The sequence below is a fragment of the Cupressus sempervirens genome, chromosome 1, assembly GCF_028749045.1.
Source record: "Cupressus sempervirens isolate cs-2001-9-10 chromosome 1, ASM2874904v1, whole genome shotgun sequence".
NCBI lineage: Eukaryota > Viridiplantae > Streptophyta > Pinopsida > Cupressales > Cupressaceae > Cupressus > Cupressus sempervirens.
Window position 1 is genome coordinate 598,521,052 of NC_143118.1, and position 15,839 is coordinate 598,536,890.

Below are 15,839 nucleotides of genomic sequence, written 5' to 3' on the forward strand. Positions count from 1 at the left end.
ATTCTTGTCACTTTGTGTAAAGAACAATGCCAATTGTTGCATTACTGGTCTATGAATAATAACAGTAAATCTGACCACTGTTTTATATTTTGGATTGTGTTAGATGGTTTTAGGTCTCTATTGATGTAAGGGAGGTTGCAATTGTTGATGTCACATTGTGTTAAGGTTGAGTGAATGAGGTTTTGATTGGTACAAGGGGGAAGTAGTTGGTACTCAATCTTGAATGAAAATATCTATACCAAAAAAAGTACCCCATATCTATAGTCAGATCTTACTTAGTACATGTGTATCACTTGGAATATGAAAATATATCAAACTTCCAAATATATTGAAGCGACTAACATCTAGCTTCTTCCCTATGAAAGCTTCCTCTAGTGTCATCTTCCCTAGCATCGTGTGTGGAGATTTGTTGTATGTGTATACTATTGTACTACATGTCTCTTCTGATAGGTAACAAGGCATGTCCTGGTCATGTAGCATATAACACTTTCTACCTTATATATATATAAGGAATATTTCAATCTCTTTTGATTCCTTCCTTGGTATTCCCTTTATACTAGATCAAGAACAATCTCAAATCTAGTGTCACTCATTAGAAAAGATGTTTTTTCACTTCTTAGAGATTCCAAAATATCAAACTCCAACTTTGTTCCACCACAAAGTTGCCAACTGCCAAATCTCTCTCACCTTTCGTCATGGGATCGAACTGTCTTCTCTATTATCTCTGGGTGGCTAGGTAAACCCTATCCCCTTTAGCGCTTGAACATTCTCAAGCATGCCAAACCAGAATGTCCCTAAGGGTCACTAAATGCCATAGGGTTGCGATCTTTGATGGGGCATATCTAAGATTTTGTGCAAGGTATGGATGCGATTCCAATTCCTACAAGTCCATGTTGCAGAGACCTACAATAACCTCTCTCACTTTTTGGAGATCACACTCAATTTTTATTTCGCGATGCCATCTCGGGTGATGCTAAAACTTGCAATGTTGTCCAGTACAAAGTTGCCAACTGCCAAATCTCTCTCACCTTTCATCATGGGATTGAACTGTATACTCTGTTAACTCTGTGTGGCTAGGTAAACCCTATCCCAAACCTTGTCCTATCCTCTTTAGTGCTCGAACATTCTCGGGCACACCGAATCGAAACGTCCCTAAGGGTCATTAAATGCCATAGGGTTGCAATCTTTGATGAGGCATATCTCGGAGCTCGTGTGAGGTATGGATGCAATTCTAGTTCCTAAAAGACCATGTTGCAAAGGTCTACAATAACCTCTCTCACTTTTTGGAGATCACACTCTATTTTCATTTTACAATGCCATCTCGGGTGATGTTGAAACTTGCAGTGTTGGCCAGTACAAAGTTGCCAACTGCCAAATCTCTCTCATCTTTCATCGTGGGATCAAACTGTCTTCTTTGTTAGCTCCAAGTGGCCAAGTAAACCCTATCCCCAACCTCATCCTATCACCTTCAATGCTCGAATGTTCTCAAGCACGCCGAATCAGAACGTCCCTAAGGGTCACTAAATGCTATAGGGTTGCGATCTTTGATGGGGCATATCTCAAAGCTCGTGTGAGGTATGGATGTGATTCTAGTTCCTATAGGACCATGTTGCGGAGGCTTGTAATAACCTCTCTCACTTTTTGGAGATCACACTCCATTTTCATTTTATGATGCCATCTCGGGTGATGCTAAAACTTGCAATGTTGGCCAGTACAAAGTTGACAACTGCCAAATCTCTCTCACCTTTCATCGTGGGATCAAACTATCTGCTCTATTAGCTTTCAGTGGTCATGTAAACCCTATCCCTAACCTCATCCTATCCCCTTTAGCGCTCAAATGTTCTCAGGCACACCGAACCAAAATGTCCCTAAGGGTCACTAAATGCTATAGGGTTGAGATCTTTGACGGGGTATATCTCAAAGCTTGTGTGAGGTATGCATGTGATTCTAGTTCCTATAGGACTGTTTTGTAGAGGCCTACAATAACCTCTCTCACTTTTTGGAGAGCACACTCCCTTTTCATTTTATGATGCCATCTTGGGTGATGCTAAAACTTGCAATGTTGGCCAATACAAAGTTGCCAACTGCCAAATCTCTCTCACCTTTCATTGTGGGATCGAACTATCTACTCTGTTAGCTCTGGGTGGTTGGGTAAACCCTATCCCCAACCTCATCCTATCCCCTTCAGTGCTCGAATGTTCTCGGGCACGCCGAACTGGAATGTTCCTAAGGGTCACTAAATGCCATAGGGCTGTGATCTTTGACGAAGCGTATCTCAGAGCTCGTGTGAGGTATGGATGTGATTCTAGTTCCTATAGGACTGTGTTGCGGAGGCCTACAATAACCTCTCTCTCTCTTTGGAGATCACACTCCATTTTCATTTTACGATGCCATCTCGGGTGATGCTAAAACTTGCAGTGTTAGCTAGTACAAAGTTGCCAACTTCCAAATCTCTCTCACCTTTCATTGTGGGATCGAACTATCTACTCTGTTAGCTCTGGGTGGCCAGGTAAATTCCAAAAAGGTGTCTGAATCTACCCATAAAATAGTTATATTTCAACCTAAGAGGAATTTAAGTCTAGAAAATTAGAGTAGGAGACCTACGAGGAATTCTATGATAGTCAACATTTTGTACTATATGACAATTGGAGGGTTAAACGAACAGTTGATTCTCAATCAATTCAACATAAGGAAGGTGTCCCAATAGAAACTTGGGGTTGGTGAAGCCATTGGTGAAGAGTCATAGTTATTGGCTTGGAATAGGGCTAGTGTCCCTAAAACAAAAAGGTGCAAGATCTTGATTGGAGAAGTACTCACCTTGGAGGAGTTCACAAGTGACCCTATCACTTTGGATAGGCCACAAAAATGATATCCTAAAGGAGTAAGATATTAGGAAGGCCACAAGTTTAGTTTGGTAGATTTGGAAGAAGAAAGTGCTTAAACCTCACTTCTTGCTCAACATCTTTGCATTAGTGAGGGGAAGATAAAGAGGATAAATGGCTACATAGATATGGAAAAAATAGAAATATAAAGAGGGGGGGAATAAGAGAGAGTGAGATACAAGGATAGAGTGAGATACAAGGATAACATGAGCCAAAACTACCAAATTGCAGTGCTTGAATCCTTCATTAGAAAATCGACACCCAAATTTGAATACGAGTCTACAAAACAACATGTTCCTTCCACTTGTCATACTCTTTTATTTCCTTTTAAAGATGCTCTATGATTTTCAATAACATGCATTGTAAATTTGTTAACAAGTATAGCTCCCTCTTACAAGTATCATATGTGTCATCTTAGATTCATCCCCCTCTCATGTGAGATATCTCTCTTTCCTATACATCACAACTATTTATTAAACTTTTATTTTTACCTTAATCCAATTACTATAGAATAATAACAACACATTCCAATCAACTGATGATTATGTTACAATCATTAATGTATGAAAATACATAAAACTATCAGTGATTATGTTGCATTTATGATTTTTAAAATGACTTTTTTTTTCAAATAATCCATCTTTTCTCTACTATCTCTGACATTTTTTAATTGATGATAAAGAATGGTGGTTATGTATTGAAGCTCAACAAGCTAATTGTGTGTTTTCTTCTTGTCTATATTCTTTTTGTAACAATGATTTTTTCTTCTACACAAACTGTGTGACCACTTGGGATCAAATTTTTATCTTATTTTTAAAATAAATATTTAGAGAACTTTTGATCTAATTTTGTTGGATAGAGTAATTTCAAACAAAAATAATTGTCAATAGGCCATTGATCTATTGATGAAGTTGAAATCTCTTTAAGCGTCCATCAAATATCAATTTTACTAAATGTAAGACAAAATTTTAAATAAAAAATCTTCCATCAAAAAATTATTTTCATAAAAGACTAAAACTCTATTATAACTAAATTATTTATTATTTATAAAGATTATAAAAATAAGTACTAGAGAAGAGCCACAAGTGACCATGAAGATTCATATTGTAAAAATGGTATAACAAAGCCTATAATGAAGAAATATTTAGAGCAAAGTTGTATCCATTAAAATCTTTAATAAGAAATTAAATCAAAATCAATACAATTTATTGCTTAAAGATATTAATACTTCCATCTAACCACCTCCCAAATCAAAACATCATGGAGCCAAGATTGCAATCAAGGGACAAAAATAGAGTTATTCAAAATAGCATCTGCATATGGATTGTCATATAGCATAAGACTACAATGAGCTCTACCTTGGACAACCTCCATGAAAATGTGTTGATCATTAGGATCATCATAATAAAACACCTAGTTATCAACCATTAAATCATCCAACTTACAATACGCCCTTATTTTCACTTTCTCAGCTCTATTTGTAACATAAGCATGTTTCTTTACACTATCCCTATAACTCCAACGCTTGTTAAACATGGAGAAGATGCATAGAGATAGAGGGAAACAAAAGAAGGTGTAGGTAGACATGAAGATTAAAGGAAATAAAAACATAGTGATAAATGAATAGAGATATAAGAAGAGGATGAATGTGAGATAAAATAGAGAGAGTTAAGGAGACACAGAGAGACATCTAGATGGTGATATAGATTCATAGAGATCATCATATTAATACTTAGTTTTCTCTAATTCAAAAAATATTGAAGATATCATGCTAGAACTCTCTTATTGATTTTGTATGACTTCATACTTAATTTGTCTTCTTTAGGTCATCCTTTTTAGGTTTAAGTGTATGTGCATACATTAATGATTATTAGCAATTGTAAAACTTGATCTTCTTCTTATGTAGCAATATTTCTATGCTTAGATGAATACACTATTTATTTGATTATATATCTATAAAATTGGTCTGTACAATGAAGGCCAGCCGTCTCCAATCCAAGGTTTTAATTCAGCTAACAAATGGAGAGCTTCTCAAGCTACTGATTTTTTTCATGGAGTTCCTAATAAATCTCAAGGTTCTCATTTAGGTGACCAATTGCCAGGAGGTCCACGAATATTTCCTGATAAAGTTTATTGCCAGGAGGTCCTAATTGATCTTGACTGATAAAGTTTATTGCCAATCAATATTGTATCAAAAATTCAAACTAATTAGGTATTGAATTAAACTTGATAAACAAATGATAGAGAAGGAAAACTTTAAACATGAACAAGATCATAAATCATATAATGATGACATATTGCAAATGATTAACTTGTGCTTAAACAATGATAAAGTTTATTGTTAATCAATATTCTATCAAAGTTTTGAACATATTAGGTATTGAATTTAATGTCATACATAAACATATCTAATTTAATGTCATACATGCACATATCTAATTTAATGTCATACACGAACATATCTAATTTAATCTCATACATGAACAAACATATAATATAAAATGATAACCAATAATGTCATGTACATTAACAAACACATAATATATTATGATAACCAATAATGTTGTATATGAACAAACATATCATAGATTAACCAATAATGTCATACATCAAATATAAAATGTCATATAAATTAAATGTGTATCGAATATGTCCATTGATGCCTATATATATACATGTCTAGATCAACTATATCTTTTCCTTCCCACGAGAGGAAGGAAACAAATCTCTTGATGTCTTATGTCATCGTGTGGAGGGAGACGGTGGAGATGACGGGGTCCTCCTGACACGCTCGCTCATCCTCTTATTGAGGCTCTTCTCTAACTCGAGTTGATACAAAAAAAAGTAGATATGAATCAATATTTATTATACATTGAAATCAAATATATGTATACATAAAATCAATTATTTTCTTACTGCCATCAAATAGTCACTCTGTAAGTCCACCTTGAAGGCTCGTGGATGATCAGGCATGACAAGACCCTACAACAATTCAATAAATATAATCACCTATAAATAACATTAGAAATTTTGAGACTAACTATTATAAACAACAACTAAAATGAAGAAAATCCCTTCATACCTCAGTCAATGGCTGTGAGCTAGCCATAGCTGTAGCCACTCCACAATCAACAGACTGTCGAAGATGAGGAGGGGTGTCCGACGTCATGAGCTGCATTTCATACAATAAACATTACATGTAACATGAAACATGAAACAAATATAATCAAATGAATTAAATTAACATGAAACAATTGTACCTGTATGAAGCTCGTATGATGTCTATGCTTCGAGTCTGTAGTAAAGGTTGAGGGTCCTGTATATGATTACTTAATAAATATATGTATTAATTAAAATGATTAAATCGATACATACCTTTGGACTTGTGGAGGGGACAAAAAATGGGCCCGGAGGATCACTGCTAGGCTCGACAACACTCTGACCCTAAATTTCGAACAATGTCAATACATGCTAATTAAGTAATCATTCACTATACATATGAAATGTGATCAAATTAGTAAATTATAATTGTAATTTACCTGTGTGTCAATGCCAAATGTGTCGTTTAGGAACTTATCAGTGATGAGCCCATCATCCTCACCATCTCCATCATGAGTACCAAATGTGCATAGGGATCTACATGAAGTGCACATGTGACCACGACACACAGAAGGCTCCCCCTCAACTAATGGGCTCGTGGAATGGATGAGGGTCTGTGTCAAAGCATTAATGGTCCCTAGAGCGCTGGCCTCTACATGTTCCTTCACAAGTGAAGGAATAGTCACATGCTCACGCTGTGGCTTGACCACAGGTGCCCTAACTACATTAGGGTCATGACATGCTCTCGGCCTCTCAAATGATGACCCCCCACCTCTACCATAGGAGTCTAATATATCAAAATAATTGGGGATCTCCCCAAGGACAAACTCACAATACAATTTCTTCAAAAAATACACGGGGACCTCGTGATTGTTGCAAGGAGGGGCATCAAAAACCATCCACCATCTATCCCAAAAATTATTTCTAATAGCATCATGTATGCACCAATGGATGGGGAACTGTTTAGTACCCTCTCTAACAGTATTTTGCTCACCAGGTTTTCTAAATAATGCACACATATTCTACCTTTTGGTATTTCTTTTTTTTTAACATCTTCATATGACAATTTATTTGCGTAAAATCTTTTTTGTTCATCCCTCTTAACCTGCCAAATATCTAACTGACCACTAACTAAGGCTATCTGGGTCTTAATGGATTCGAGGGATGATGCCAATTGAGCCCTCATTGGATTGGTTTGTCTAGATTCTTTCAACCAAGCAATGAGTCCTTCTAATTCAGTTTTGCCTCTCTCTATTTCATTTATTATATTTTCTTGTGTGCCTGGCGGAGGTCTTGCAATTGGTTCGGGTTGTGGAATTTGTTGTTCTTCTTGGGGAGGGTTTTGAGGTTCTTGTGGATTTGCCGGCTGATTATGGACATTTCTTGATAAAAAATAAATTGAAATCCAAATAAATAAGGGTGATCCCACAATAATGGGTTCCACTTTTTGACCAATTTTGACTCTGAAATCAATATTTTTGCAACAAACATCACATTCAAGTGACTATATCTCCAAAATTGTAAATAATTTCAAGATGACATAAACTAGTGATTTTGATTACTTTGTTCCTACTTTGTAACCATATTTTTTAATCTAAAAAAAATAAAAAATTGTGTCAATCTTTTTTATCTCCTCCAAAAAGTGGTACATAATAAAATTCAATATTTTAAAAAGTGACAGTTCGTTTGACACATATAACTTTTTTTCTAGAAATGATAATGAAGTAATTCTTTCTGCGTTGGATTTGTAGCATCAATATCCAGTGTCTGCATTTGGTTTGATTTATTTTTGTTGAATATTGTATAGTTTATGAAGTTTTGAAGTGACATGAACCGTAATTCAGACATACGTTCCATTTGACACAAATAATTTGAAGTCAATTTATCATAAACCATTTTTTTTTTTTTGAATAGAAAGGTATCTCAATAAGCCAGTGCCTCCATATTTTTCAAAAAAAATTTGACCTAATTTACTAATTTTCCCGAGGTGTCAAAGTCGGTTGATGTTCAATCGGTAATGAACCTATAATGAGTTAAACTCATATTTGAAAGTCTTAATGATTAAATTATGTAATAAATTTATAGTTGTTGGAAAGCTTGCTCCGAGAAGCATATTTTGACATTTTTTATTTTACAATAGGAGATCATTCTCCTAAAATTATGGCAGTCAAAAGAGCAAAAAAAAGAAAAAAAGGTTAATTTTTTTGTGATTTTGCATGTTCATGCAAACATGGCGTTCGCGCGAACACGTTTACCATGTTCGCGTGAACCTATGTTCGCGCGAACATGCAAATCATGTTTGCGTGAACATATATATCACATATGTTCGCGCGAACATACGGAATATGTTCGCGCGAACATACGGAATATGTTCGCGCGAACATGATTAAAAAAAAAGTTCGCACGAACATATGGTAAACTCAATTTCTCATTTTGAAATTTTTTTCATTTTTGTTCGTCCTACTAAAGTGGAACCCATTATTGTGGGTTCACCCATAAACAAATTTAAATAAAAATTGTAAAAACCCTACAAAACAATATTAAAAACCTACAAAACAATATGAAAAACATATCAAACAATGCAAAATGAAGTTAAGATCACATATGGTGTCAGCATCGGCGTGCTTGTGATCTCAAATTTTGCCAGTGAGGAGGCATATTGGCAACCGAGATGGTGAAAACCTTTGTTTCTTGAACTCGCATACGCACTACTGGTGTAGGAATGTGAAAAAATAGAGATGAAAATGATGGGCTGTGGGTTTGCAACCCATCTATAAAAAATCACTTTTTTAAAAGCGTGTATGCACTATAGCATGTACACGCTATTTAAAATAGGAAAAAAAAAAAAAAAGAGTTGTCACCTTTTTGGCACTACAACTTGGTGCATATACCCATAAGGTAGGGGCAAATATTTAGAAGTTTGATAATCAAAATTTAAGGCACAAGAGTGAAGGAGAAGGAGCGTCTTTAGAAAGAGACTACATGATAGAAACAATATATAGACAACATAAAGGATATTATGGGAGCCAATAGATAGAATTCAAGAAAGTGTTGCAGTAGGTACTATGACACTAGATCACTTGCAAGTGTCTTTGAGAATTTATAGTCCAAATATCAAATGCTTATAAGAGTGTTTCAAGTATTGGCACTATCTCCCTGTGATGATCCCAAGTATCAAATGCTTATAAGAGTGTCTCAAGGTTGGGAACCGCTTCAACATCCTTTGCATGGTTTAGAGGTAATGTCATTTTGGAAAAGGCTTCTGCAAGGGGATGAGCCTCGTGATTATGGCATTTACACAGAAGAAAAACTTGCTTCTTCAACTCCTTAAACTCAGCTCTTCACTGAAGTTATTCTTCAATTCCTTGCATATGCAATTTTATCCCCTAGGAAAATTGTACTTGATCATGCTAGCTAGGAACAACTTCTTGTTCATTTTATTGTACCTAATCTGATGGCAGTTCTATAGGTTTTTCTAATCAACACAACTAATTAGCAGTTAGACCCATTTAACTAGGTTATGGCTAGTTTCTTTCTAAAAATATCTTGTATGATATATTTTTGTAAAATTTCTTGTGAACTCTACCCATTTTTCATGGTTCGCGTTATTTTTGTGGAGGATCTTGAGGTAAGTCACTTAGCATGGTTGAGTGAGTTTTATTATTTTATTATTTGGGTTCTGGAATATGTATGCAGCTGGATCAATATTTCTGTTGTGCTAAGATGTAATAAGCACCTTAAAAACATCTCTAAATATACATGTTTAGAAGGAAATATAAAGAGATGCCTATTTAGAAGGAAAAGAAATGAACATTTACATAGCCCTTGAAGAAAATCACAAGATTAGGGCACAAAAATAAAATCACAGAGCAAGGGCACAACACAACAATGAAATCACAGAGCAAGGGCATGCCAACGAAATCATAGAGAAAGAGAATGACAACGAAATGTAGAGATCACAAGAGCACGACAACAAAATTGTAGAGCAAGGGTACGACAATGAAATGTAGAGATCATAGCAATGAAATCGTAGAGAAAAGACATGACAACAAAATGTAGATATCACAACAACAAAATGCATTAATCACAAGGGCACGACAACATTCAGAGCTCTCCATCCTCATTTAGAGCTCTCCAACCTCTTTCGCATGCAACTCTCGACAATCAAAACAAATGGGGAATGATTTATGTCATGTTTTCTTTTCTTTATTGTTTATACTCATGCGAGAATCGCAATTATGATGTCAATGTCGATATTTCAATGATGTCAAGGATAATTGCAAAAAAAAAAAAAAAAATGAAAATCACCACAAATTACATCACCTTCGCAAATTGCCTTCATAATTTGACCCCAAATGTTGTAGTGTGAGCCAAAGTTTGTTCAAACAAAGTGGACCAATTGATTGAGTAGAGTATCAAGATTATAATCGTGAGAAAATGTCTTAATAGGAAGAATCTATTTGTGAACAAAAGCGATAAGAACATTATTTTTGTATTTCAAGCCAGCTAGAATAGGGGACATTACAACAGAGTTCATTATTTTGTATATATTATTGGTCTTAATAGCTTGACAATATGAAATTAATAAAAAAAGAAAAAGTTGTATACAAAATCATCTTCAATTTCTTCCACACTTGAAACCCAAAATGCTTATAAGTAGTTCGATCATAATCTCGCCATTAACACCATAACACACTAAAATAGATTAACAACTTAATATATTTAAAACATTTTACCATATGATATTGATTCAAAGATGTTATTCTAAAAAAAATTACATTATATTACCAGTAAATTGTTTTTAATGCAATTTTAATGTGAATGCTTGATAGATTATGTGTTCATAGATAATGTCTTAATAAAAAATATTTACACCTAATACCAACATTTGTCTTTCAAGATAAAGTTACCAAAAGAATAGAAAACATTAATCCAAACTAGACAAAATCACACCAGTAATGTTCTTAATGCAAATTTGAAATGCAATTTTGATGTGAGGGCTTGATAAATTTTATGTTCGTAGATAATGCCCTAATTTGAAAGATTTATATCTAAAACCAACATTTGTTTTTTCAAACAAATTATTAAGAAATTATAAAACATTATTCTAAACTAGACAAAATCACATCAACAATGTTCCTAATGCATTTTTTAATGTGAATACTTGATAAATTCTATGCTCATAGATAATGCCCAAATTTGAAAGTTTTGTACCTCATACTAACATTTTCTTTTTAGGATAAAATTACTAAGAGAATAGAAAACATTAATCCAAATTAGGCAAATTCACACCACTAAATCTAAGTAGAACATGAAATTGTTATATATTAAAAAAACATAGAATTGAATCCAAACTAAGGCAAAGGCACCAATAATGACTCATACTAATTGTTCATTTAAATAATCGTTCATTTAAATAATGTTACATATATCGACAATGAATCATTTATATATCAACAGTGGATCATATATCTACCTATAGCTGATCATTTTTTTAACTTTTTAAATTCATGATTGATCCATTTGCGCATCATTATTAGAGATCTGTAAACCCTATAGAAACATTTGTACATCATTATTGAGACATTTGTCCACAAGTAATTGTGATGTTTAGTGAATGATTATTGATGCAAAGAGAGTCATATATATGTTGACATTTCCAAATTTTTTAACCTTTTACACACTAACCATAAGCAAAAACATACCTTTAAGCAATTAAATCACATAGAAATAACTAAAAAATTACACTAGGACATAATTTGCTACCTCAATTAAACACTTAAATTAGCTATAACTACTACAGTATCCCTAATAAATAAAACCTCATTTATCTATTTTATTGATCAACTAGAATAACAAATATTTATCAATAAAAAAAAACAAATAGAAGACGAAAGGATATTTTTTCAAACTCTCTGAACCTGCACGGTATTCCGGTCTTGAAATGTATTAGCCCACTTTGCCCAAGCAATGGAATGGAAGTATGAAACTCACAGATTATACATGGAATAATGTCGAGTAATCATAGCATCAAAGAGAACAAACATTCACTCGATACCATTTATACAGAGAAATAAGCGTTCAACACAGAGGAAACGAAAGGGAGAGGAAATGACACAGCTAGAGGTGCCTCTCAATAGGGAAAGTGAAATCCGCACATACCATCTTGCAAATGATGATCATTTTCCTCGCACAGGCAGGTGTTGCATATAATCATATTTCTACTTCCTTTTTGATTGGTAATTGAAATTCAGTACTAAACATGCTTTGATTGGGAAGATACCAACCATTTTTCTTTTTGTGTTTGGGAATGAAATGAACAGGCACGTTGTGGAGTGTAACAGCACATATAATCACATTAGTGATAGGGGCAGGGGTTTTAGCACTGCCATGGAGTGTTGCTCAGTTGGGATGGATTGCAGGGCCTGCAGTCATGATCTGTTTTGCTCTCATCACGTACTACTCTTCTATTTTGCTAGCAGATTGTTATAGGTTTCCTGATCCAGTCAGCGGACCACACAGGAATTATACATACAGAGATGCCGTGAAAACAATTCTGGGTTTCCAACCTTGCCATCCTTTTAATCTAACATATATATGGGTAGCATTCATCATATCAGGGATAAAAGGTTTTTAAATTTTGTTTGTTCTTTCTTGTAGGTGACAGGAAAGCATGGGTATGTGGACTAATACAATATTTGGGCCTTTGTGGAACGTGTATCGCTTATACAATAACTGCTTCAATTAGTATGAGGTAGACCTACAGCTCACTTTCAAGGCTGTAAAAACGTTTTGTGCTTGAAAAATTAACACCAATTTCCCTCAATGCCAACTAAAACCTTACGAGGGTTGGTTCTATATATTCGTCCTTCCAAATGGTGGAAGTAATTAGGGCCTTAAGGAGGGTTTGAAGTCTACTTTTTAAACTGAGTCCGTATATAGCTTATGTGCAAGCTGCTGGTTGCTCAGAAATGTAATGGACTGGAACCAACATTTCTTATGCTTTCGCAGCCTGCTGTAATGGCCGGTCTTGTCAACAAATGCATATAACATGTCAGAAACTAGTTTTGACCATTAACTAGTGACCATTTCAAAATCTGTCCAATAGCTGTGTATTGAAGCTGTAACTCCGAACCTTCGATTAAAATGTTCTTCTGTTTAATTGGTCTGTTGTCAAGATGTTTTAAAATAATTGTTCTGCCATTGCTTATCTTTCTTACCTGGTGACATTGAAAGTACGCCACATATAAGCTTAGGGTTTGTTATTTAATGACTAATAGCTATGAATTTGAATATAATTTGTCTCCCTACTTGCAAAATGATGAACGGTAGGCGATCGTTTTGTTTGATTGTTATGATTCAATATTCATTGCGCAGATGTAAGGAAACCTTAGAATCTCTCCTTCTTCTCATAGCCTTTAAAAAACCCCGATTCCCTGTTCAAACCAATTCCATTTTCTTTCCACTTCCCAGTTTCCCAATGTTTTGTACATATATACTATGGATTCTCTTATTGTCTGCTCTGAATTGGTTATTTACTGAATTAGTTTTATTTGTCATTATCTGAACTGGAATGGATGTTACTTTTCATTACAACTTCAGAAATTTATGTTTTGTATACTCTATTATGATATTTTGGTTGCTTTTTACACTGGATCTAATAGGATCCTGCCATTGCAGAGCAATCAGGCAATCAGATTGCTATCACAAGAATGGACATGAGTATCAATGTCAGTATTCAACATACCAATTCCTGATAATGTTTGGACTAACACAAGTGATCTTATCTCAAATACCAAGCTTCCATAAACTATCGGGTCTTTCAACAATTGCAGCTATAATGTCCATTTCATACTCGACAGTAGGACTGGGTCTTGGCATTGCAAAAGTAGTTGGTATTCTTGTATCCTATTCTCATTCATTTTAATGAAAAAATGTTTTTATCGCACCCATTCTGTTTCGGTCTGTTTAATTTTTAATTAGATTAGAGATTTTTGAAATCCTACTTAATGCATTGTAATCTCTAACTTCTTTCTCCATGCACCTCAAAGACTGCATAGTTATGGTTTCCTTTACCTTGCAATTCTTGTAAGATTCAAAACTTTTGGAAATTGTAGAAAATGGAAAAATTTATGGAAATATTGGTGGAAACAGCATGCCAGCGTCACAGAAAGTTTTGAAGGTCCTCCAAGCTGTTGGTGACATTGCATTTTCATATCCATTCTCCGTGCTTCTTATAGAAATTGAGGTACTGAAATACTACTTTGTTCATGTGTAAGCTCAAACATTTTTATAAGCTGTCCTCCAACTGCGGCAATTCAGCTAATTGTGGACTTATGGTATGATCATGCAGAATACTTTAAAGTCACAGCCTCCAGAAAATAAAACTATTAAGAAATCTTCTATGATCGCTGTAGTAACAACAAATTTCTTCTATATGCTCTGTGGTTGCTTCGGGTATGCAGCATTTGGGGATAATGCACCTGGAAACATCTTGACAGGTTTTGGTTTTTATGAGCCTTACTGGCTGATTGACTTTGCCAATGCATGCATTGTGGTTCATCTGGTGGGGGCATACCAAGTAAGAATTTTCCAGTCCTTTTTTCCAAAACTTTCATCAACTACAATTTTCTAAAAGCTATAAGCCCTGAAGTTGGATTTTCCTTGATCCGTGAAATCTTACTGCCTCGGCATCTTACATTCTTGCAGGTATTTTGTCAGCCCCTGTTTGCTTTTGTTGAAGGTTGGTTTTTGAATAAGTGGCGAAACCATAGAACCATCAATTATGAATGTGGCCTACCCATTCCTCTGAGTGGGTTATATAACGTTAAACTGTTCAGGTTGTGTTGGAGAACTGCATTTGTGATCTCAATAACTGGTATTGCCATTTTATTTCCGCTCTTCAATCAGATTATTGGACTTGCAGCTGCAGCTAAGTTTTGGCCATTGGTTGTGTACTTTCCAGTGAGTATGCACATTGAACAGAAGAAAGTCCAACAATGGACAGTTGATTGGATTCTTTTGCAAGCATTCAGTTTCATTTGTCTTCTCATCTCAGTGGCATCCACTATAGCATCCATAGAAGGCCTTGTGAAAGGTCACTAGACAATAGACAGAATGGGCTTTTGAGCATTCCATTTAGAATGCACGCTTTCCATTAGTACACAATCAAGTTGTTGAACAATTCCTTCTGTTATTCTGTTACCAAGAGAATGCAGAAATGTGCATACATATATTATTATATTATATTATGGAGGTATTATAAAAGTATCACAAAAAGGAGTTTCTAACTTCCTATATGACAATTGCTACGAGTGTCCCTGTTAACGGAAAAAGTTAAATTTGAAAGCCTTGTTTGAATATTTTATTTAATCTTTTGTTTTTCTGCTCTCCATCCTGAATTCCATCTGTTATAGCCTTCCTCCACTCCAACCAGGACATTTCTGCATTCTGCCTAGCAGTCTCATCTACAACCCCGTGCTTTTTCATATTCCTGTGCTTTGTATCTTCCATGCGTTCACCATAGCCATCCTTAATATCCACATGGGTGATAAAGCTCTTCATGGCCCATCAAAGTCTTCAAAATGTGTTGCTCAGCTCCTTATAATCGCTTGAAAGCAATGCTACAGAGCTATGGCTTATACCATCGTCTTCCACGTTCACAATTTTAAGTGACACCTTATGGGGCACTCAAAACAGTCAGACGGAAGAGGAAACTGATTTTTCTGCTAAATTCACTTGAACATCCCAACTATGTAAATGTGAGACTATGTGCTAACAATAACTCACTTTTGTCTGTGTAGTGCCTGCCTCTGGTTCGCATTTTGTTATCATTGCTGAACTCTTTTAGAGCTAGTT

General features: G+C 34.9%; 1 protein-coding gene across 2 annotated transcripts; it reads left to right on the forward strand.

Annotated features, from left to right (window-relative positions):
• Positions 1-11,994: 11,994 nt before the first annotated feature.
• On the forward strand, positions 11,995-15,353 carry LOC149578862 (amino acid permease 8-like). 2 transcript variants are annotated; one of them, XM_089832259.1, is made up of 7 exons: positions 11,995-12,181; positions 12,305-12,541; positions 12,642-12,735; positions 13,662-13,876; positions 14,099-14,229; positions 14,335-14,562; positions 14,691-15,353. In XM_089832259.1, the coding sequence occupies exons 1-7, from the start codon at positions 12,154-12,156 to the stop codon at positions 15,084-15,086; spliced, it is 1,329 nt and encodes a 442-aa protein (XP_089688385.1). In that variant the 5' UTR covers positions 11,995-12,153; the 3' UTR covers positions 15,087-15,353. The 2 variants fall into 2 exon arrangements, with proteins under 2 accessions (XP_089688385.1, XP_089688378.1); XM_089832252.1 differs by having other exon boundaries at positions 11,995-12,177.
• The last annotated feature ends 486 nt before the right edge of the window (positions 15,354-15,839 follow it).